At 52.3% G+C, this 22,638-nt stretch overlaps 1 protein-coding gene across 1 annotated transcript in view; it reads left to right on the forward strand.

Annotated features, from left to right (window-relative positions):
* Fam83f (family with sequence similarity 83 member F) overlaps window positions 1–18,937 on the forward strand; it is a 29,669-nt gene extending 10,732 nt beyond the window's left edge. The window contains exons 2-5 of the mRNA XM_076853331.2: window positions 10,576–10,743; window positions 11,261–11,382; window positions 12,334–12,995; window positions 18,888–18,937. Of these exons, the coding sequence (XP_076709446.1) occupies window positions 10,576–10,743; window positions 11,261–11,382; window positions 12,334–12,995; window positions 18,888–18,937 (1,002 nt within the window). The remainder of the gene's footprint in view (window positions 1–10,575; window positions 10,744–11,260; window positions 11,383–12,333; window positions 12,996–18,887) is intronic.
* The last annotated feature ends 3,701 nt before the right edge of the window (window positions 18,938–22,638 follow it).

The raw sequence follows: 22,638 nt of genomic DNA on the forward strand, positions 1-22,638 counted from the left end.
AATCTCCTATTATGCTAAACCGCCCTATTCTAAAGGGGGAACACCCTAAACACGGATCCTGCCCTGGTCCTTGAGCAAGGTCACCTTTCAGAAGTCCTTCCACTAGACAGCATGGGAGTAAGCTGGCAAGGAATTTGTCATACCTACTTGGCTGATGGCTCCCAGCACACAGGGACATACCCCAGCATGGGCTGGGGTATGTTTGGAGGGTAGCATAATCTCTGTGGTGTAAGCTTGTGGTCAGGGAAGGGGGTGGAAGTGACCAGAAGGTCTTTAGCCAGAATGAGAGCCTAGGAACTGCTTCTGTAGGCAGTCTGGGGACAGAGAGCATTCGGACAAAGAATGACACATTGAAGGTTGTGTTACGGAATCCGTCTACGAGGTGGGAGAAGGGTCAGGAGGTATAAGGTGGTATCCCATCAAATCCACACCGAGACATACTGTGTCCAGGCACCCCAAGGGAGGAAGAAGAGGGCAGGGCTCGGCCACCTGGGCAGGGACGACACAGCATTCTTTCTAGGTATATTGAATTTTTCATCCTGACAGGAACCAGGAGGTAACCTCATTTTATAGATGGAATTCAGAGAAGTTATGTGACTTGCCCAAGGCCTCACAGCCAGTATGGACCTTCTGATACTACAGTCTGTTCTGTCCTGACTGAAAGATGCTTTGGCATTGTGTGGATTTAGTGAACCTAGAGTCCAGGGGTGGAAGGAGGCTATGGTTGGGGTTGGGACAGACAGTGTTCTGGGGTGATCCTGCAGCAGAGCCCCTTCTTGGGTCAGGTGTGCAGACCCCGTCTCTTGGGCTCTCCCCTCCTCTTTTACCCCAGGGTATCCAGTGGGAAATTAAAGTTTTGTTATTCACACCTGGTGGTTAAGCATGGCAATGATTCAGTTGGCGCCCGTAGGAGCCCTGATGGCAGGTGTTCTATCCCCTCCCAGGTGAACTGGGTCCACCTCTAGCAGCTCTTGTTTTGCACAGTGCCGTGTAGATGCTCCATCCCTCCATCCCTGCCAGGGCCCTCTTGCTCTGGATTCTGCCTCTGAGAGAAAGGTGTCTGCCATCACTCTCAACAGGCTAGCGCGGTGCGCCCTGCCTGCAGGGTTTCATTTAAAACTCAGAACAGGTGGGCTTGTGGCCTGCAATCTCACCGACTCTGGAGGCTGAGCCAGGAGGATGACACATTCCAGGCCAGCCTGGGCAACTGAGTGAGACCTTGTCTTAAAAATAAATAAGGGCCAGGGGTGTACTCCATGGTAAAGCACCTTCAGTTCTATCCCTGTACTGCAAAATAAATGAACAAGCAAAATAAATAAACAGATTTAATTGAACTCAGAACAGCCCTGGGAAGCCCCTCCTGGTTTTAAAATGAGGAGACCAGGGCTTAGGCTCTCCCAAAGCCACATGGCCAGTATGCTTCTCTGCTTCCAGAACTCTGTGTTCTTTTCCAAATAAACACTGTTCTTTACTCAAGGGTGATCCACTACCTGAATTCAATCCCCTGGCAGGGCTGGAGGATGGGTTGGTTAAAATGCACTTTGTTGGGCCTGATGAATCAGAATCTTTGAGGATAGGGCTCTGGAGACTGCATTTTGAACAAGGTCATCCCCACACCCACTCCCAGCTTCCAGGTGATTCTGCACAGGCTGGTCTGACAACCCCAACTGCAGCCCTGTACCCCTTGACCCCCTCTCTTGGGGGTTGTCAGAGGAGACTCCACAGAGATGTCTCAGTGGAGGCATGATGCTCCACAGTGGGAAGGAAAGGGCTGTCCATTGGTCCCAGGCAAGTTAACTACCCTACCCCCACCCCTGTGCTGGACCAGTGGCCATTTTGGGTGGCTGCAGCTTGACTTGTTTGCATAGCTGCTGCCTTTCCCTTGAGGGACCTTCAGTCTTAAGGTGTGGAGAGTTAGACAGGTTTCCAGTGAGCTTAGTGATCCTTCATAGTTTTACTACCTTTTCCTGGGATTTCAGGAAACTCCTGACAGCCTTGGGATATAGGTCAGCAGGTCAGTCCTGGAAGGCAGAGGTCAGTCCAGGCTCACATGGTGATCCATGGGAAAGCCTCCCAAGCTCCTTTCTCTTCTGCCCCAGAAGTGACCATACCAGCATGCTGCTGAGGTGGCCCTTTACTTTTTCACCCCATGGAGCTGGATGAAGAAGGGATGGCTTTGGGATCCTGCAGACACCTGCAGCCACTCCTGCCCCACTTCAGCAGAGGTGGGGGCTGGGACTCTCCAGAGGCCATGTGTCTCTGTTTGCATCCTGGTTTTCTGTGCCCAGCGGTGGCCTCTGGTCCTAGCAAGAATCAATCTGTCCCTAGAGCTTCTAATGTCCCCATGATCTGGGGATGACAGCTTGGTAGTACAGAAAAGCCCAGGCGGGTCATAAGCCCAGGCTTCATTTCCAGATCTCCAGGACCCAGCTGGGCGACTTTAACCTTGGGACTGAGCTAATTGCTGTCTGAGTTTCTTTCTGGCTCCGAGATTCTCCAGCTCTGGAATGTCTTTGAGTGTAGGGCCAAGTACAGTGGCGCCCTGCATGTGGGCATGGCCAAGTAGCTTTGTGGGGTTGACTTGCCGCTGTGCTCAGCTTCCTGGCCTTGTTCTTTGTCACTGGGAGGAGGGCACCTTTTTGTAGTTTGCACAAAGGCACTTTCTGTGTGTGCCTGTGGGGCCTGCCTCCGGGCCTGGTTTCCTTGGTAGGGAACTTCTCCCATGTTTTGTCCTCAGGCAGGGATGGCTGCTCCTTCAGGATCTTCAGTGGGCAGGGCAAAGGCGGAGCCACCAGCCCTTTGAGCTGTGCTGAGGCAACCACAGTCCCATTCTCTGTGCCCTCGGGGAAGATCTTCCACTCTGCCTTCTGGCAAAGCGCTCCGACCAGTAGCCTTGCTCTTGCTCGGCATCCTTTTCTCCCCTTCAGGCCAACACCCCTCATCAGTGAGGGAAGACCACCCTCTATCCCCACCCCAGCATGTGAAACAGCACCCGTGGAGCTCATTCCACAGTGGAGAACTGGCCATGTCCAGCTCTGGACTGAGGGTGAAGAGTTTGAAAGGAATTGGTGTCTGCCACCTAGGGGCCCCGGTCCTGGTAAAGGACAGAAATGCTGGGCAGACATTAGAGTGTCCAGGGGCTCTGGTACTTGCTGGGCAGAGAATGGTTAATATTATTGGGGAAAGAAGTTTAGGAAATTCTAGACTGAGTCTTGAAAGCTGCATGGATGTTTCGTGGGTATGGAAGGCACAGGAACAAAGGACTTGAAGTGGCCCCATACACACGGTTGGGGCAGGGGCACAAATCTCCCCCAGGAGACATTTTTGGGGGGTCTTGCCTGAGAATGATACTGCTGGTGTCTAGTGGGAGAGGCCAGGTATCCGCAGAAAGCCTCTCACAACGCAGAGTGAGCCAGCTCCCGAAGTCACTAGCCCTGCAGCGGGGAAGGCCTGTGGCCAGGTACCTGTGGGTCTTTCAGAGAGACCAGAAACACAGGTGAAGGGGACCTACGGTCCAAGGCGAGGCGGGGGAGGAGGGGGCCTATCCCGCAGGCACCTAATGTGCTGAGTCCTAGAGTTGGACCCCCTTGAGGGCTGCAGGACCTACTGGTTCATCGCTTGTCTTGGGGGAATTTCTGGGGAGAGAAGGATTCAGAGGGCAGAGGTGGAGTAGGGGAGACCAGAAGTTCAGCCAGAAACAAGGAGCATACCCTGGGGACAGCCAGGAGTTGATGCAGAGGAGGTATAGGGAGGGAGCAGGACCTGCTAGACTTGGTGGCAGGTGGGATTTGGTCAGTAGGGAGGAGGAAGCTACTGGACTCAGGCTTCTGGCTGTGACAGATTTTGGAAGTGCCTACAGGGCAGGCTGGGGGCCATGTCCCAACAGCTGTCAGCTCTGTGGGTGTGGACATCTGGCAGTGCCTTCTACAGTGTGGGTCACCCAAACACAGCAGGGCTGCAGGGCAAAGTGGAGTCGGCTTTGCTTTCTAATGGCAATTAAGGAGTTCAGAAGGAGGAGCTGCGGAGGGGGAGGGTAATTAAAGCTGAATGGCAGACGGGGGGCACTCCCTCCCCACCGCAGCCACCCAGGCAGGATATCAAACAAGGTGGTGAGCTAATGTAGTGCCCAGCAGAAGCCCTACAGCATCAGAGCCTCTGCCGGCCTGCCCCCGACAGCTTCTAAAAAAACGACTTCCAGCTTGAAGTAACCCCTCCCCCAGAGCTGCACTTCATAGGTGAAGGGTGAGGAGCCTGTGGGGAGGGGGGATGATTTTCTCTCCCAACAAAACCTGCTCCATCAACTTCTGAACCTGTGATATCCTGTTTTTAAAAACCTGATTTTCCATCTACAACGGGAGCCTTGAAGTGAGTCCTGATGTGGAGAATCACGTGGGCACATTCAATGCAGAGGAGCAGAGGAGCAGGGAGCTGATTTTTCTGGGCCTGGTACTGAGTAGCTAAATGTCAGACGGACCCTCAGAGATTAGAGTCCAGGGTAATTATCACTCCTCCACAATTAGGTGCAGGGGTCAGCAAGCAATTGATTTTTTTTTTCTACTACATATATTTCATTGTTGAACTAGCAGTGGCTGTTTCTCTGTCGGGGTATCACAGACTGAGCCTCCTCTAAGCCAGTCCTGGGAACTGTCACCTCTCACATCCCTAGGCTGACTTCCCTACTTACTTTTCCAATAACAAAACAAACTAAGAGTAGAAACCCAAGAAGCTCATCTGTGTATCCAGTCAGGGAGTTCTTGGTGACATGAGTCCACTAAGCTGGATGTTGTAAGAGTTTGGAAATGAAAGGACAGTGGACTCTGGCCCCAGAAAGCACTGGGGATGAGATGAGATGCGGTCAGTGTCAGTGCCCTGGGAACTGAGTTTCTAATGGGAGAAGAGGAACTCACAGCACCATGCTGAACCCTCCACCATCCAACCCAACCCTGGAACCCACCCCAGGCCAGCCCAAACTGGGCCAGACCAACTACAGGTCTTAATTGTGTTTTTTTTTTTTTTTTTTTTTTTTTTTTTTTTTTTGATGGATTGGCTTTTGGGGACCTCAAATACAAAGAGACGATTGTGTAGCTCAAGTTCAGGGTACTCTGCTGTCACCGACCGGTGGAAGGTCCCTCCTCTCCATTCCTTTCTCCTGTGAGCAGCTACCCTTGCATGTTCAGTGTATGTCCTTGGGCACTTCTGTATCCTTGAAAAAGCTGCAGTTTTATTTTAGTAGTGAAGAACTAATTTATACAAACAGTCTTGGGCTATAGATCTCATTCTTTAATCATTCCAGTTGAACAGCCCATTTTGAAAAAGAACCATCCAGGTTATTGCACATGGAACTAGCCCATGGCTTTAGTCTGTGGTAGAACATCCTGTCACATGCCTCACATTTTCCAGTCTTCTAGAGAAGGACATCTAAAGTGTTGCCAGCTCCTTGCTGTCCTAAAGAAACCTGTAGTTCCTGTTGCCTTGTAGACCTGTGCCGAGCTCCAAGAGATTCCTCCGGGTACGTGGGCCAGAGTGGTTTCCTGGCTTTTGGCTGTGTACTTACTTAAATCCAGTAAGTTCTGCCTGATCCCCAGACAACCATGTCCCCATCAGTGAGGGGGGGTTCCTCTTTCCCCACATACCCATAGGTAGGAATACCCAACATTCTAATTTTTAGTTAGTCTCACCATTGTGAAGTGCCCTCTCTCTCATCAGAGTGTTTGGAGTTTTTCTGATGAAGAGCAAGATCTGCTCTTTATATACCTTTCCGTACCTCAGGAGGGACTTCCCTCCTGGGAAGTCACCTGTTCATAGCCTTTGCCACTTTTCTGATTAGTTTCCTTTTTTTTGCTGGTTTATGGGGATCCCCTGTGCATCACAGATTCCTGTTGGTGATATACATCGTACCCCATTGTTCATCAGTGACCTTTGTCTATGGCATCTTTATTTGAAGAGAAAAATCCTGAATTTTTCAAATGCATGCATTTCATTTTACTTGCCTTATGGTTTGTGCTCTGAGGACCATCAGAAATTCTCATGCTGTGTCATGAAGATATTTTTCTACATTTCATCAATTCTCTTAATAGTTCTATAGGTATTCAGCCTAATTGAATTGACCTTTGTCTATGGTGTGAAGACCAGATTCACCTTTATTTAAGACCATTCTCTCAATAGCACCCACTAAACAGCATGTTTTCACCACTGAGTTGTGATTCTATCCCGTCCTACATGAAACTTTATGCACGTGTATAGGTAACTTTGATGTGCATGTCCACATGCACGCGTGTTTATTTCTGGTTTCGCCGTCTCTTCCCTCTGGCCGACTGTCAGTGCCTTCCAACTTCAGCACCCCAATCCTCATTCTTATGGCTCTATAGAATTTCTTACTTTCTGGTAGACAAATGTCTCCTTTTAGCTTTTCTTTTTCAAAAATGATATACCTATTTACGAATATGTATTGTTATTTCTTAAAAGTATTTGTATTCCTCAAAAACACTTATTGAAATTTTATTGGAATTGGATTAGGTTATAATAATAATGATACTTACTATTATTTTGATATAGGGATTAAACCCGGGGGTGCTTAACCACTGAGCCCCATTCCCAGCCCTTTTTATTTTTAGTTTTTCTCCACATTTTTTTATTGGTGCATTAGCCCTTTTTATTTTTATTTTTGAGATATGGTTTCTCCCAGTTGCTAAGGGCCTGGCTATGTTGCTCAGGCTGGCCTCAGCCTCTAAGTCACTAGGATTGAATGCACCACCACACCTGGCTGGATTGAATTTTATTAATATGGAGAGAATTTGTTTTTTAAGATGTTAAATCATGGGGCTGGAGATGTGGCTCAGTGGTTGAGCACTTGCCTAGTATGTGTGAGGTCCTGAGTTCGATTCTCAGGTCCATTGACAACTAAAAATATATAATAAAAAAAGATTTTAAATTGTATTATCCATTCATGATTTTTCTCTTCATTTAGTCACATATTTTTAAGTCTTTTAATAGGATTTTCAAAATTTCTCCATGAAAGTAATGATTCCTAGACACCCTGTGCTTAAATAGTTGCTGTGAGTGGATCTTATCTTATCTTAGTTAATTAGTGTTGGAGTGGAAGAAGGCTATTGGATTTTGAAAGTTTTTCTTGTATCTGACAATCTTACTTAGTTTTCTTATTAATCTTAATAGTTTTCTCTTGACTCTATTGGGTTTTCTATAAAAATGGTTTAATTTCTAAATACTGGTAATTTTGTCTTCTTTCTTTCTTTCTTTCTTTATTTTAGAATTTTTTTTTTAATATTTATTTTTTAGTTTTCGGCGGACACAACATCTTTGTTTGTATGTGGTGCTGAGGATCGAACCTGGGCCGCACGCATGCCAGGCGAGCGTGCTACCGCTTGAGTCACATCCCCAGCCCAAATTTTGTCTTCTTTAATCTTCACCTCTTATTTCTTTTTCTAGTTTTATTGCATTAGTTAGGTCTTCTAATACTAAGTTGAACAATACAGTAAAAGTATTGTAAATATTTAAAAAATATTTTATTTTTATTTTTGAGACATGGTATTTAATACAGTAAATATCCTTGGCTTGCCTAAAACTTAAAGGGACTACATTTTCGGTTTCTCTGTTAAGTAAAATGTTTCATGAGGATTTTGGGTAAAGGAAGGGTCCTTCTAAGCTTTCTGAGAATCTAATCTAATCTATTTGTAGTAATACATGCAGAGCAAGTACTGCACCTCGGAGCTATATCCCCACCCCTTTCTGAGAAATTAAATCTCAACTGGGGATCTAGCTTTATCTCAGGTACTTTTTAAAAATTATCAAAAGCTGGGCGGGGTGGTGCATGTCTTTAATCCCAGTGACTCAGGAAGCAGGGGATCACAAGTTCAAGGCGAAAGTCAGCAATTTAGTGAGACTCTCAGCAACTTAGCAAGACCCTGTCTCAAAATAAAAAGTGAGGGCTGGGGTCATGGCTCAGTGGCAGAGCACTTGCCACACATGTGTGAGGCACTGGGTTTGATTCTCAGCACTGCATATAAATAAATAAAATGACAACTAAAAGAGTATTTAAAAAAAATTGATTCTTTAAAAAAAAATGTATATAGTTTCCTCCTTTTGATTCCGGGTTATAAACTAAAGTGATATATTTTCCAAAGTTGAATCATCCTTACGTTCCTAGGATAAACCTTTATTGATTGTGATTTATTTGCTTAGTTCTTTCTTTAGTGCATTATCCATGTCATTTGTGTTTTCAAATCATTATAATTGGTCTTAATATTCCTTTTAATGCTCTTACTGTTTCTGAATGATTGTGTCTGGAATTCTCTCTTTCTTCATTCAGTCTTTCATTTGCATCTGCTGTCTTTTTGCCAGTCTTGGTAGATGTTTCTTATCTCCCTTACTTAGTCTTTTCCAAGAGGAGTCTTTAATTTGATTGTCTAGCATCTCCCGCAGCCCGCGCCCCCCAGAGTCATGAGATGAAGACTCTGGAGTCAAGTGGACCTAGAGTCTTGCTCTGTCACATGTGAGCTCTAGGACCTTGGACACATTATTTGCTCCCCCCGCCCCCAGTTTACTTCCTCACTGTGAAACGGGAATAAGGACACTTCCTTGTAATGGTGAGACTCAAATTACTTGAAATACTTAGGTAATCCTGAGTACTTTAGCACAAGGTGCACTGAAAGTATCTAGCACATGCTGATTCCTGTCCTCAGTGACTATAATAGGCAGGATTCTCCAGAGGAACAGAACCAGGTGTGTGTGTGTGCATGCATGAGAGAGAATAGGGGGTGGGGGGTTGCTTGTTAAAGAATTGGCTTTTGGGATTGTGAAGATGCAAGTCCAGAACCTCAGGGGGCAGCCAGAGACCCAGGGAAGGCCATCTGCTGGTGGAATTCCTCCTTGCTCAGGGGAGGTCAGTCTTTGTTCTATGAAGTCCTTCAACCAATTAGAAGAGGCCCACCCACATTATAGAGGGGAATCTGCTTTAATGGAAGCCTGCAGTTTTAGTGCTATTCTCATCCAAATCATATCTTCGTAGAAATGTTCAGAAGACCCTTTGACCAACTGTGTGGATCCTGTGGCTCAGTCAAGTAAACACATAAGATTGACTACCAAAGTGCCTATGTGGATGCTCTTCTCTATGCCTGCAATGCCACCTCCTAGACCCCAGCAAGGCCATGTGCCGACTGACTGTAGATGGGGACAGCAGCGCAGTTGTCCCTTCCTCAAACAGAGTGCTCTGGCTTTAAACACAGACCTGCCACCATCTTCACGCACGTACTCTCAATAACCTCTGCCTCTGACATCTCCCCGCCCCCCACCTTCAACCCAGTGTCACATGGGCTCTCTGTAGCACTTGCACTAGCCAGTCAATCATTAACACCCGGGGCCGGTGTGCAGGGTGAACTTGGGCATGGTGACCCAGCCACCTCCTCTACTATTTTTCTTCCTTGCTCGTTCTCAGGGCACCTGGAGGCACCCCGTTCTTCGTCGTGGAGTTTTTCTTGTTCTCCCCTGGCTAGACACAATCTCGTTCTGCCTCCTCATTGTGTCCCATCTACAGCCTTTCAGACACTTCTCCCCTTTACCTCATGCCTTCATTAGTTGGTGCAGCTGTCTGGCCCTCCCCCTGGATTACCCCGCGGTGATTGTACCTTATCTGTCTCAAACCCTCACTCTGCCTTTGGAGCCCAGAACCACTGATACCCGTGTTAATGATTGACTGGCTAGTGTAAGTGCTGTGGAGAGCCCTGTGCAACACGGTATTGAAGGTGGGAGGCGGGGAGGTGTCAGAAGGCACGAGTGTAAAGATGGTGGCAGGTCCGTGTTTAAAGCCAGATCTGACCCAAAGCTGGCCCTTTCTTGGGTCACATGCACAGTGTTTGAGGCCAACTAGAAACACTTGCAGGTGGAGTCGAGAGAGGTTTGTGCAGGGAGATGGAAGCTGGGGTCAGGAGGCTGGGTCTGCTCCAGTCTGCATGAGGCCTCTCACCTGGCTCTAGCAGGTGAAGGGCTCTGAGTGGTGACCTCCATCTGAGGATGCGGTGGGAAGGGTTGGGCACCAGATACCTGGGCATCCAAAGCAACTGGTGCATTGCCCCATTGGTGCTTGAGAGCGCATGTGGCTCTGCACAGCTGCAGAGAGGTCGGATGCCCAGACCTGCTGAGAAGGCAATGTTCAAGCAGATCTGTGGCTGATGGAGACTAGCCCCTCCCTCCCACCTCACCTTGATGATGGCAGCTCCCTACCCCTGCTTATTTCCTTGAGGCAGAAGGAGCAACTTCTCTCAGCATCCTGGCTCTACCCTGACGAGGCCTCTGAGGATGGGCTAGAAGTCCCCAAGATTGGGGGGAGGTGGGATTTTTGTCCAGGATGAAATCTGTGCATCAGGGCCTGTACCCTGGGGCCCCTCTCCTGGGCTCAGATATGGTCAGAGATAGACAGGGACCTGAAGAATCCAGAGTGGTACAGGAGGGGTGTTTACTCTTAGCCATCAGTTGCCATGGGGAAGCGGGTCCTCTCTGGGCAGGTGTGTCTCCAAAGACATGTGGTCACAACATGCCTCAGCAGGGCCCTTCCCTGTACAGGTCATTGCTGTGGTCATGGACCTCTTCACCGATGGGGATATTTTCCAAGACATTGTGGATGCTGCCTCCAAGCGCCGGGTCCCAGTGTATATCATCCTGGACGAGGCGGGAGTGAAGTATTTCCTGGAGATGTGCGGGAGCCTCGAGCTGGCTGACTTCCGTATTCGGGTGAGTGGAGCCACTGGGGGATGGGGAGCAGCGGCAGGAGGTGAGACAGAGACTCCCCTCCCTGCCTCTGCTTCCACCACAGTCTAGGCCCTCAGATGAAACTCAGGATCTTGACCCTTCTCCTGTCAAGAGCCTTGGCTCATGAACTGCTAAGTCATGAGTCCAGCTCAAGTTTTATCCCATGGCTGCCAAGATTGAAGAAGGCAGTTCTGGCCCGTTCCTGGGGTGCTCTGCTGGCAGAATCACTGACTTTACTGTCAAGGTCAAAATTAGGGCTGCGATTCTCTTCTGGGGAACTTTGGGAGCAGACAGCAACTTGCCCATGCCTGCAACAGCATCCGGTGACTTCCTCTTGCTGCCCTAATGGAGTCCTACACATCAGGCTGAAGGGAGCAGAGGACCGGGTGAAGCTGGAGGGGCTGTGGATGCAAGGCTTCCTCTGCCCAGGCAAAGCCCTGGCCCAGAGCCTCGCAGTCTCCCCCAGAGGGTGATGGTGCCTTTCTCCTCTTCCCCACAGAACATCCGCGTCCGCTCTGTGACAGGCGTTGGCTTCTACATGCCCATGGGGAAGATTAAAGGAACCCTGTCATCAAGGTTCCTGATGGTAGATGGTGACAAAGTAGCCACTGGATCCTACAAGTGAGTTGGGCCTGGTCAGAGAGGGCCCAGGAGGCCATGGGGACTGTTAGGAAGGTGCGCGGCTGGAACCTCCACAGTCCTGAGTTTCAGGAGGTATCATCTGCCCCAGTGGCAAACCGCCTCCTGCCCAGTCCTTCCCTCAAACTTTCTGGCTGATGGATTATTCCAAAAATGAGGGTCGACTCTTGCTGGACATTAAGCACTGGCTATTTTTCATGGTCCTCGGTGACCTGTTGCTACTTGACAAGTGGGACAAGCAAGAAGTAGAATGGGACCAGCTCTGGAGCGGGTGTGTGAGGGCATGGCACAGACAGGCGCTCCCAGGATTTTAATTTAAGAGTAAATTACCAGGAACATGAGAGTCTCTGTGTGTCTCTGTCCTCCAAGTAAATTAAAACCTAAGTGAGAAGAGAGCTGGGCACATGAAACAATAAATGGTCTCAGTCCTCTTTTGAGGTTAAAAGATGGGGCTTGCAGTAAAATTTCAGAAGTGAACCCATAAGGAATGGGACAATTTCAACAACAATGGGGTCTCAGTTATCATTTATTAAGCGTGTGTTTGTGCTGAGCTAAATGTTTTAAAGAAGGTATTTCCTTTGAGTCTCACAACCACTCTGAGTTATGTGATTGTGCTGTGACATTTGGTACCTTGGGTCCTATGAGTCCCATTTTACAAGTCACACAAGACTGGAAACTAGGTTTGGATTCAGGCCTGACTTCTCACCGTTCCCTGCATCTGCTGCCTGCTCTCTGCATCTGAGACCTAGACCTGGGGAGAGGGAGGATCTGGGCTGGTGGAGAGAGAAGTCCAGCAGGAAGGCTGGCTTGTGCCCTGTCCTGCAGGGTGCAGAACACACGGCACAGCAGAGAGGGGTGGAGGAGGCCGCAGGGAGGGAGGGCAAGGGAGAGACCTGAGCACATGTGTCTGCTTTTCTGTCTCCATCTTCCCAGATTCACCTGGAGTTCCTCCTACGTGGACAGAAACCATCTCCTCCTCCTGACAGGGCAGTACACAGAGCCCTTCGACGTGGAGTTCCGGGAGCTATACGCCATCTCCGAGGAAGTGAACTTGTTCCAGCAGCTGGGCCTGGCAGGAGGCGCTGGCAGACTTGGCCTCGACCGCTCCTCCACTGTGGCTCGCAAGCTTATCAACCCCAAGTATGCCTTGGTGGCAGGCAGCCGCCACCCACCCGGGGAGATGATGCGCTGGGCTGCCCGGCAACAGCGGGAGGCTGATGGCAGCCCGGAGGGGCAGGAGGAGGTCAGCGGAGGTGGCGAGGCAGCCCGGCGCCTGGAGAGCTTCCTGAATGACCTGGTTACTATAGAGCAGGTGTGGCCGCCCGTGGATCCCGTCCCCTTGACAGATCTGAGCCACCCGAGGCTCAAACCCCGAGAGGCAGTCACCCAAAATGGCAAGGGAGATGCTGCCAATGGGGGCCCCATACTGGCCACGGAGGGCAAGCGTTTCATGGGCAGCAGGTTGTTCAGCCGCCGGGCCAAGAGGCCTGCAGCACCCAGCAGCAGGGCCGGCTCGCTCTCCCCCGAGGCCTGCCCCGATGTGGAGTTTCTGAAGGGGAAGAGGCCCACTGAGGACTCCAGCACCAACATCTCAGGTGAGCCCTCTTCTGGGGCCTGGCATGGCCCTCCTGAGGAGCACGGCCTCCTGGCTGCAGAGGGGCTGCTCCCAGGCACGGGCCAGCGGGAGGTCTGGGCTCCGAGGTGCCTTGGTTTCCATTCTCCTCTGGCCTTTGCCCACCGGGTGTCCCTGGGCACAGTGTTGCTGTTCTGAGTTCAGGTACCTCTTCTTTGAGAGGGGGGAGTAGGACGGGTCCTTCCCAGTGCTCACTAGGGTGGTGGGCATGGAGTCGCCCAGCTAGGTAGCATGACTTCCTTAGAGTAAGTCAATCAAATGAGAGACGCGAGGCCAGGCTCTCCTCAGAGAAAGGGGGGCTGCAGCCCAGCAGGGGCAGGCGAAGGCGCGGACTCCAGGGCTCTTTCTGTCTAACCTTGTCCTTGCTGGACCCCTGTCATTGGGATCCAACCTGGCCAAGCACCCCAACCTCACCTGTGCCCTCCCGGCTCCTGGCCTGGCTTCCTGTTTCTGCTGTAAACAGTTTGCCTTGGTTTTCTCTGTGTCTATTTGATGCGTGGTTTGTCCTCTGTGAGGGATTGACGGTGGCGCTGGTGGCTTCTTTCTGGCCACCTCTCTAGGATACCCTCATAGCCTAGTCTGCAGCTGTTTAGGAAATGTTTGAAGTGTTTCCAGGCCCAACAGGGCAGGAAAGGTCCTGTGAGCTCCATTTTACAAGAAACATGTGGAGCAGTCTCCCATGTGGCCTCTTAGGAGAGTGTGGCAGCCGGGCTGCTGTGGTGCCTTAGTCACCTGAGCATGCCTGGGCAGAAGAACTCCTGTGTTGTGATTCCTCCCTTGGTGACTGGGGAGGTGGGGGGTTACGGTGATGAGAACTAGGCCCCTTCACTGGCCGGTATGGCAAGGCAGGCCTGAGGTCCTGTCCTGCTGCCAAGTCTGACACACCCAGGCTGTGCTTGTGGGATATGTTTGCTGCTGCTTTTTTTTTTTTTTTTTTTTGTACGGGGGATTGAACACAGGGGCACTTCACCACTGAGCCACATCCCCAGGCCATTTTTACATTTTATTTAAAGACAGGCGCTCTCTAAATTGTTAGGGCCTCACTAAGTTGCTGAGGCTGGCTTTGAACTCATGATCCTCCTGCCTCAGCCTCCAGAGGTGCTGGGATTACAGGCCTGTGCCATCGCACCTGGCTTCCTTTGCTTCTTGAAGTTGAGCAGGCCTGGGTATCTCTGATGTGGGCACAGCGGGAGCGTGAGGACCTTCCCCTGCCCTGTTGGGCTTGGAAGCATTTCCTAAGCAGTTGTAGGCCAAGCTCTGTGCGGATACACTCTCCCTTCTCCCTCCAGATAACCCTTTGAGCCAGAGGTGGCAGGTGGAAGTTGGAAGATATGCATAAGTGGTCCCAGGGCATAGGAAGTGGTCGTGGGCCAGGAGTCAAAGCCAGGACTGGGCCCAGGCCCTGTCCTCTCAGGGGTGGGGAAACTATTCCCCATTCCCATTCCCCTGGGCTCTTTGGCTCCCCCAACACCAGATGCTGCTGCAGCTCTGTCCCTCTGGTTGGAAGGAGGGTTGCCATGGTGAACACCTGGCAGGGAAGGGGAGGGGTGAGCCCAACCACAAAGGGCTGTTTCCCAAGTCCTGACTGGAAGTGAGGTAGAAGCTTTCTCTTCCCTCGGCCCCTCACCCTGAGGTGCCGTTTCCATAGAAACGCAAGGCCCATTGTCTTGTCCCTTCCTGCCGCCTCCTGTGTGTCACTCAGCCTGGGGTTCCCCTGCTTGGACGACTTGGGCAGATGCTGCCACTGCTGCCTGTCTCTGAGCATTTGCACACAGTGCCCTGGAGTCAGCCAAGCAGACCAGGCCTGTACCCTCGGGAGGCCCCTCTCCAGATGCCTAACATCCAGGCAGAGAGAGAGGGGCGAGGGCGAGGGCGAGAGAGGCTGGCACGTACAGTCAGGAAGGTCTGAGGGAGCTTGAGCTGCCACCCGCCTCCATCCTCGGGAGGAAGCATGGGGCTGCATGCAGCTCACCGTCACCCGCCTGGATGGGCATCCCATTCCCAAGGCCCTGAAATTCAAGTTCCTTTGTGAGCCCTCTCCTTCTGCTCCTTTCTTCCTCAAAGGCCGATGAGAAGCAGGGGCTCCTCCTGAAGGCCCCACTTAGCAGCCCCCGCCTCCCAGACGCTGATGTAGTCAGAATGTCCTCAATGCCTCCCCTCCACCCTCGGGGGGTGGGGCAGCTGCAGGACAGCTGGACATGAGAAGGACGGGCCCCTAAAGCCCAGGCCTAAGGTGGAAACTAGTAATCCTCCTATATCCAGAGCTGTGGTCAGGAAGAAATCACTTCAGATTCTCTGTTAGGGCTCCAATCCAGGGAAGGAATCCCCTTCCCACAGGGACACTGGGGACCTCAAGACAGCCACGGTAGAGCTCTCTGCCGACCCACTCCCTAATTCCCTGAACTTGTACTTGTCCCTCTCTTCCCTGGGGCTGTCTCCTCTTCTAGAAGATGAGGGGGTGATCCAGAGAGGTTTTCCGAGGTCCCTTTGAGCTGATTCACTCTGTCCTGTCTCTGTGCCCTTTTGTCAAGGGAGAATGTGGGTTGATGACAGGGTGGGTGAAAGAGAACGAAAAAGCAAAGAGCTGACAGCCTGTAAAATTGCTTGATAAGAAGTATATAGTTGTCAAACAGCATGCAAATTTTTGCAAACCCAGGTGTGGCCCTTGGGAGAACCTCAGGGAAATCGCTTCCTCTGGGATTGGGGGTGGGGGGCAGGGGCAGGGGAGAGCCTGGTGATTCAAAGGCTCACGGCGCCCTCTAGTGGCGGAAGCTGGGCATCTTTTCCTTTTGCCTTTTCCCTTGATTGGACATTGTCCCAGTGCAGGCTGAGCTCACCCCTTTCCTCCAGCCTGCCACCCAGGAGTTCAGGACAGGCTGCCTGGGACAGAGATCCCCAACCTCAGGGAACAATATCCAGGGAGTTAGTAGCATCTGGGGTGGGCTCAGGAATCCACATTTTAAACAAGAACCCCAATTTTCCCATTTAGTTCTTCAATGAAGAGGGTCCTCAGACCAGCAGATGACACAGCGACACAGATATTCAGAGGAGGCTGTGCCTGCAGGGAGCCGCCAGGCTAGGGCACGAGGTTCCAGGTGCTGTACCTGAAACCCCACTAGCTCCACCAGGGGGAGAGCTGAACAAGGCCACTGGCCACCCCCTGTTTAAGAAAATTAAGAGAAACGCAGTGTGAGGTGCTCCCACACAGAACTGGGGTAGTCTTTACAAACAACCTGCTGAAGGTATCTTGCGATCAAGACTCCTGAGCTTCAGGGAGGAGTCCTTGTGTCCAGGGTCAGGCAGTGAGGAAAGGGCAGCATGGCCTGCACCTCGCAGGGCCTTCTGCAAAGCAGCTGTGGCTGTCTCTCGGAGGCCAGGGCTGGCACCTCCCCTACATCTTTAGACTGTTTGGATGAGCTGCAGGCCTCAGTGTAGACTGAACCCTTCCTGCTGGGTCCTATCAGCTGAGAGGAAGGTGAGTGCAGGGACTTTTCCTCCCAGGGTCCTTTGAAGTGGCCATGCCTTTCCGGAACTCTCCTACCCACTCCCCCAATCCCCAGTTCATGTTCACAGGGTTTAGGAACCTGGAGATCTCGGATCCAGAGAAGAGGCAGGAGTGCTCATTCTCGCTGGCAGACATCAAACCCTCTGCCTTTCCAGTTTCTCTTGGGTGCCATCTTGGGAGGCGCTGGTGAGTGAGGCATGGACCTCACCCAGAGCAGCCCTTGTTCCTGTGGTTGAGAGTATGGGTGTAACCCCCTCCTGCCTGCCGTTGCCCTGGGCCTTCCGTTGGGTATGTATCTATGAGCCTGCTCTGCACCAGGCTCTATCTAAGTTCCTATGTGGCAGGAAATAGAATGAACAAAGTCCCTCCTTATGGAGCACGTTAGGCTGGGGGGTCTGGGGAAAGACCCTTTTGTAAAGAGTGGTCAGGGAAGACCTCTCACCAAGAGAGTATCTGAGCAGAAATTCGAGTGGAAGGAAAGACCCACACAGACATCAGGGAAAGAATCTTCCCCATCAAGGGAAGGCACAGCCCCGAGAGCTGCAGGAGGCCGAGGCCCGTTGCTCCTGCAGCTTCCGCAGCAGTGTCCCTGCTCCCGTCACCACCTTGCCTGCCAGCCCTTCCCTTCTGCCACTCCTGTGCATTTGGTGGCCCTCTCTTCCTGTGCCATACCCCTATTTTCAGTCTCATTTCAGTGTTACCTCCCCTTGGAAACTTGACTTTCTCTCATAAGCTTTCTTTGGGCCATCTTTACCCATGCCATACATATTGTGTTAAAAACGGTGCTCCCTCGTGTCGTTCTTCCCCATTGATCTCAGCGGATCCGATTCACCTGCCCATGGCAGGCTCCGGATAAATGAGCACTGGTGGAATGACAAGCACAAGGCATTTCCCCTCAAGCCAGTCTCTCTGTCAGAGGCATGGAAATGAATTCCCAGCACAAGGGATCTCTCCAGGCTTGCATCCAGCCCTGCCAGCCCAGGGGAGCAGGTCCTGCTGAAGACAGTCTTCTCCAGGAAGGAACGAGTGAGCAAGGGCTCCACCCCCCACCCCCAGGATGCGTCCTCCCCCTGCTTCTGGGTCTGGAGATTGATTTTGCTTACCTGCCTCCAAATGCGGCCACCTCTGAGGAGGAACTCGGTGTCTGCTTAGTAGGCCAAGCAAATAAACAAGCCACTGAGGAGAGGGAGTGGAGGCCCTGTGTCCCTCATAGCAGTGAGGAACTACAGGGTGGCAGAATTTAATGACTAGCAGAGCCACACCAGACATAGCCCTCAGCAGCACCAAAGAAGGTGACCTGTCTTCCCTCCCACCTCCTTCTAGGCCACCACTTGTCCAAGCAATACCAAGGAGGGGCTCAGCTTGTTCATTCTGGCCCAGACAAGGTGGTGGCTACCGGGTGCATGAGCAGTGGCCTTGGAGGGCTGGTGAGGGGCAGGAGGAAGGGGCTGTGGAGCCAGGGCTCCTAGTCCAGCTCTGTTGAGAGTCTCTTGCTAACAGCCCAGAAGAGGAGACAGATGCCACCTGAATTAAATTCACAGCTGAAGTGATGTGGAAGGTGGTGTGAGTGCCAGGGCGGCCACCCTGGCTGTGTAGGAGGGACCAGCAGGAGACAGAAGGAGCAGCCAGTGCCCTGAGGACAAGGTCTCCAGCAGCCTGGCTCCTCAGGGCCAGAGGTGTCGGTGGGCTTCGCAGAGCCCCTCCTTCCCTGCATAGGGCAGGCATTGGCCATAGACACTGTCAGCCTCATGGAAATGGGCGCTGAGGCCTGGGGGAGAGGAGGAGCAGCTGCTAGCACCAGCACTCCCCTTCCTCCGCCTTGGATTGCCCTCTGCATTGGGTGCTGCGGGCCCCTCCCAAGGGGCAGCGTTTCCTCATCCAGCCCAGCAGGCTGACCACAGATGAGGCTGAACCTGGCTTAGAAGGCTAGTCGCTGCCCCGTTGCCGGTCGGCTCTGGGAGTGGGGCCACTGTCTCGGCAGCAGATCCTGGAAGAGGGTCACCCACGGGACTGCCCATGTCAGCCTGGTGAGCCACCTCTGGGCAAGCCTCTTGGTGGTAGTTGTTGGCTCTGGAGTCCCTCCCACCTGCCCCCTTTATTCAGGAAACAGAAGGCTTCTTGACATCCCCAACGCAAGGGAACCCTGTGGAGGCTGGCAGGGCACGAAGACTCTTTGTGTTGCTTTTCCAGGGTGGTGTTGACCTGGTTTCCAGACAGGCAGTTGGGAGAGGGGCAGTCACCCTAGCCTCCACATCTGAGGGGCAGACAGCCCCCAGAGTAGGGGCTGGAGGCGAATCTGCTGAGTATCTCCCCCATGCCATTCCCTGCCTGTGTCCCCTGTCTCCGCAGGTAAAACAAGTCCCAGTCCTTCCAAGTCCGGCAATTGCGTGATTTCCTGAGCTTCAGGACCTGTGGATGCCCACCTGTCCTGCCCTGTGCCCTGGACAGCACAGGCCCCACCCTGTACTAGTTGGTACCTCCAACCTCACCGGCCTCCGCCTGCAACCTCCATCCTGGCCTCAGCGCCTGAATCCAGATGGAAGGGTCCCAAGACTTCTAAGACCATCGTGTGCTTCCAGACTGTGGTGGCCAGGCCAGGAGGGGTCACTGCTGCTTTGTTTACGTGAAGAGGAAGCTCGACTAGTGTCTGCTCCCCTTTATATACCTGCCCCTCCCTCCACTGGGTCAGCGCTGCCCGCCATGTCCCTGGGTAGGGAAAGGGCCATGTCTTTGTGCCCTAGTAGGAGAAGTCTCTGGGTCAGCTCCAACCACCTGGTTTCTCTTTTTCTGGGCTTCCTGGTGCTTTTTGGTTGCTCCTACCAGGAAGGACAGGGTTCTGAGTAGGAGTCCCCAGTTCCAGTCTTGCTCCAGCCTTAGAAATACAAGTCGAAGGTGCATCTGGGACAGCTGGGACACTGGCTGCTGTGGCCTTCCTGGCCTAGACCTACACTGGGCTCTGAGGGAACAGAGGGGAAGACACCAGCCTCCCACAGTCAGTGGCAAGTTTGGACCCCGCCCATGCAAAAGTCCCTCCCCTCCCCAACCCAGCAGGCCGGGTTGGTACTCCAGGCCTCCTGGGCAGGTGCCTGCTGCAGCCCCTCCATGGGTTCTTAGAGGGCCTGGCCTGGGCCTCCCTTCAGTTTGCTTTGGTTTGTAGCCCAATGAAGGGAAAGAGAGGGTCCCAGGTGATGGGGAACTGGACTCTAAAGACAGGAGAATTTGCCCCTTCCCCCTAAGATCATCATGGGTCCCCTCCTCCTACAGAACTTCCCCAGTTACATTTCAGCCAAAGACTAGCCTTAGCCTCCTGTGACGTATTGGGCTGTGCTCAGGGGCCTCGTCCCCCCGCAAGCAGGTGGCCTCTGCCACAGTGCTGGGCGAGGGCACCCAGTACACAATCCCACACTGCCCCTCCCCATCCGGTGACTGGTTTAAACAGTTCTGGAAAGTGCTTCCTTATGCACCAAGGCCTGGCCATGTGACGCATCTCTTTCTAGAGAACAGAGGAGATGTGAGCGTGGGGACCAAGCCTTAGCTCCAAGTGGTCCCTTAGAGGCGAGGGACACAAGATGCCTCAGCAGGCAGCTCAGCCAGCCCTTGTGCCGCCCGGAGGTGGGAAGCTGGCCTGCTTTACCCTTCTTCCCTCTCTTTCATGCAGGGTCAGGAGAGACACTTAGCAGGGTCCCTGTGGAAGTTCCAAGTCACTGCACCCCTCCCCTCCTTTCTGCCTCAGTTTCTCCATGTGCCAAGATGGGGCTTTTCTCACTTTCTGTAGGACTTGGGGGAAAACCATAGGTTAAAGAGGAAGCGACTGAAGGGGGGCAGAGTGCCGACCCTTAAGGGGGCTCCCCCTGCAGGCCTTCTCCCCTCCAGCCTGTTTCTTCACCCTTTCAGAGGGCTGGGTCAGATGGTCTCTGGCCCCCTAGAGCTCTGAAAATGCTCAGGAAACTACAGTGCAGAGATGGCCAAGGACCGTGACGTCATATAAAGCAGCTCTTACTGTTGGCTTGTCGGCCTAAGCTTCCACCCACTCTGTTCTGCCTCTTGGCTCCTCAGTTTCGGGTGCATCTGCCCTCTGTTCCGGCACGTGCACGCACTTGGTGAACTACGCACCCCCTCACCACATCTCAGGAGGACATCTGGCCTTCCCCGTTGGGGGGCAGGTTCAGGGGTGGATGGTGCCCTTGGACCCAGCCCAGCTGCTTCTGCAGGCTGGCAGCACCACAAGGGCTGGAGGAGGACAGATTAGGAGGGCCCTCAGTGTGGGGCCCTGGCTTTGTGGCCCCCACCAGGCCACTGTCTCTCGCCTGCCAAGTGCAGAGACTGCAGGTTGAGGATTAGCAGCTCGTGCAGCCCTGGAGAAGGCCAGCCTCCCGGTGAGCAGAGCCCCTGGTGTTGCTGCTACCCTGGCTTCTGCCCCACAAGGGCAGGAAGCCCAATTTCTGTATGGAGCTGGTAGACTGTCCCTTGACCTATGTTACCTGTGTCAGTATCTGTCCTCGGAGTGTGGTTAGTCCTACCTCTGATCTATCAAGGGTATTTCTAAGACAGCCTCTGCTAACATCAATACCCTGGCCTGTAGAGAACTTGATGGAAAGTCTAAACAAGAAGGGAAGCCTAGACACAGAGGAAGAGGCGAGCGGGGGAGTGGCTCTGTCGCCCCCACCACGCTGCTTTTCTCTTTTATTAAATGCCTACTATTTGCTGATCACTGTGCCAGGTGATTTAGGAACATACAGGTCTCAAACTAAGAACAGCTGAGGAAAGAGCCCTTTTCAAAGTCATCAAATAATTTTCATGTGTATTTGGGGCATGAGCCTCGTCGGGTTGTGTGTTGAGCCGCATGAGATGTGATTGTCATTTCTCAGGTGAGGTACACACCTGTCCCAAGTCCCTCATCACATAAAATACAGTTCTGGAGCTGTACCTCAGGCTCAGACTCTCAGCACTAATGACACTTTGGAGCTGCCAAGTCCTCTGTTGAGGGAGGGGCTGTGGTAGTATCGAAGGGTGTGGAGACATCCTTGCCTCTACCTGCTGCAGGCCACAGTGTCTCCAGATGTCACCCAATGCATCGGATGGGGGTGTAAATCCCCTCTGTTTAGGGTCCCTGCTTTCTACTTTGAGGCTCCAACAACCACAGATGACTTCTTGAAAGCGCTTCCAGGCTCTCCGCCCTGTGTCTTGAACAGCGCGCTCGACGGAGGTGGCTGACGTGCCTGAGATTTTTGACTTCTGGGACAGTTCTCTGAGAGGCATCCTCCAGTTTCAGCCTAGTTACCTTGGTTAGCTCTTCACTGCCATGCTTGCCCCAGAACAGGTGTGTTTCTGTGCACACATCTGCCTTACTGTGCTCTGCTCCTGGTCCGGTTTCCTCCCAATCTGCTGCTCTTCCTGAGTCTCACCTACACCACACATGGAAAGTACCCTGGGGTGTGCCTGTGTGTGCCCAGCAGTGGCCCTGTTCCAAAAGCAGCCAGGGTTGATGGCAAGAGAGCCTCCAAACTCAAATCAGGCCAAGGATTTGCTACCTGGTTGTCATGGCCACATTGAATAAACATCGACAAAGCCCCCTCTGCAGCTAATTAGCCCTGCAGTGCGCTGTGGATTCAGTTTGTCATCTACCACACTGTGCCACACTCAGGCCTTCCTGCCCCAAAGACACAGAGGCTGTCATTGATCATCTGCACTGCTGTTCCAGCTGCACAAGCTTTGCCACAGGACAGACAGACACCCTGGGTTCAGTGAGCTGAGCCTGACCAAGGTTGGGAGCGCATACACCTTAGACAAAGGCAGGAAGCAGGTGCAAACATGTTTTTAAGCTAATTGCAAAGACTTCCCAGTTAGGCATGCACTTCAAGGCTTCTACTCTCCCACCTGTGCAGCAAGGAAGATACCATGTGCTGCAGCAGGACATCACCGGTACCCATTCTTTAGGGTTCCTGAACCTGGAGAGCAGGTAGAACAGCTAGACCTCACCTGTCTAGCTCACTGTTGTAACGCAGTATTTGCTTCATACCTATTTGTTAAAAGATTGAAGACTTGACAGTCACTTACAACAGAAAATAAGCCAGACTAACAAACTGGTGAGGCATCACCA

The sequence above is a fragment of the Callospermophilus lateralis genome, chromosome 4 (genome assembly GCF_048772815.1).
Source record: "Callospermophilus lateralis isolate mCalLat2 chromosome 4, mCalLat2.hap1, whole genome shotgun sequence".
Lineage (NCBI taxonomy): Eukaryota > Metazoa > Chordata > Mammalia > Rodentia > Sciuridae > Callospermophilus > Callospermophilus lateralis.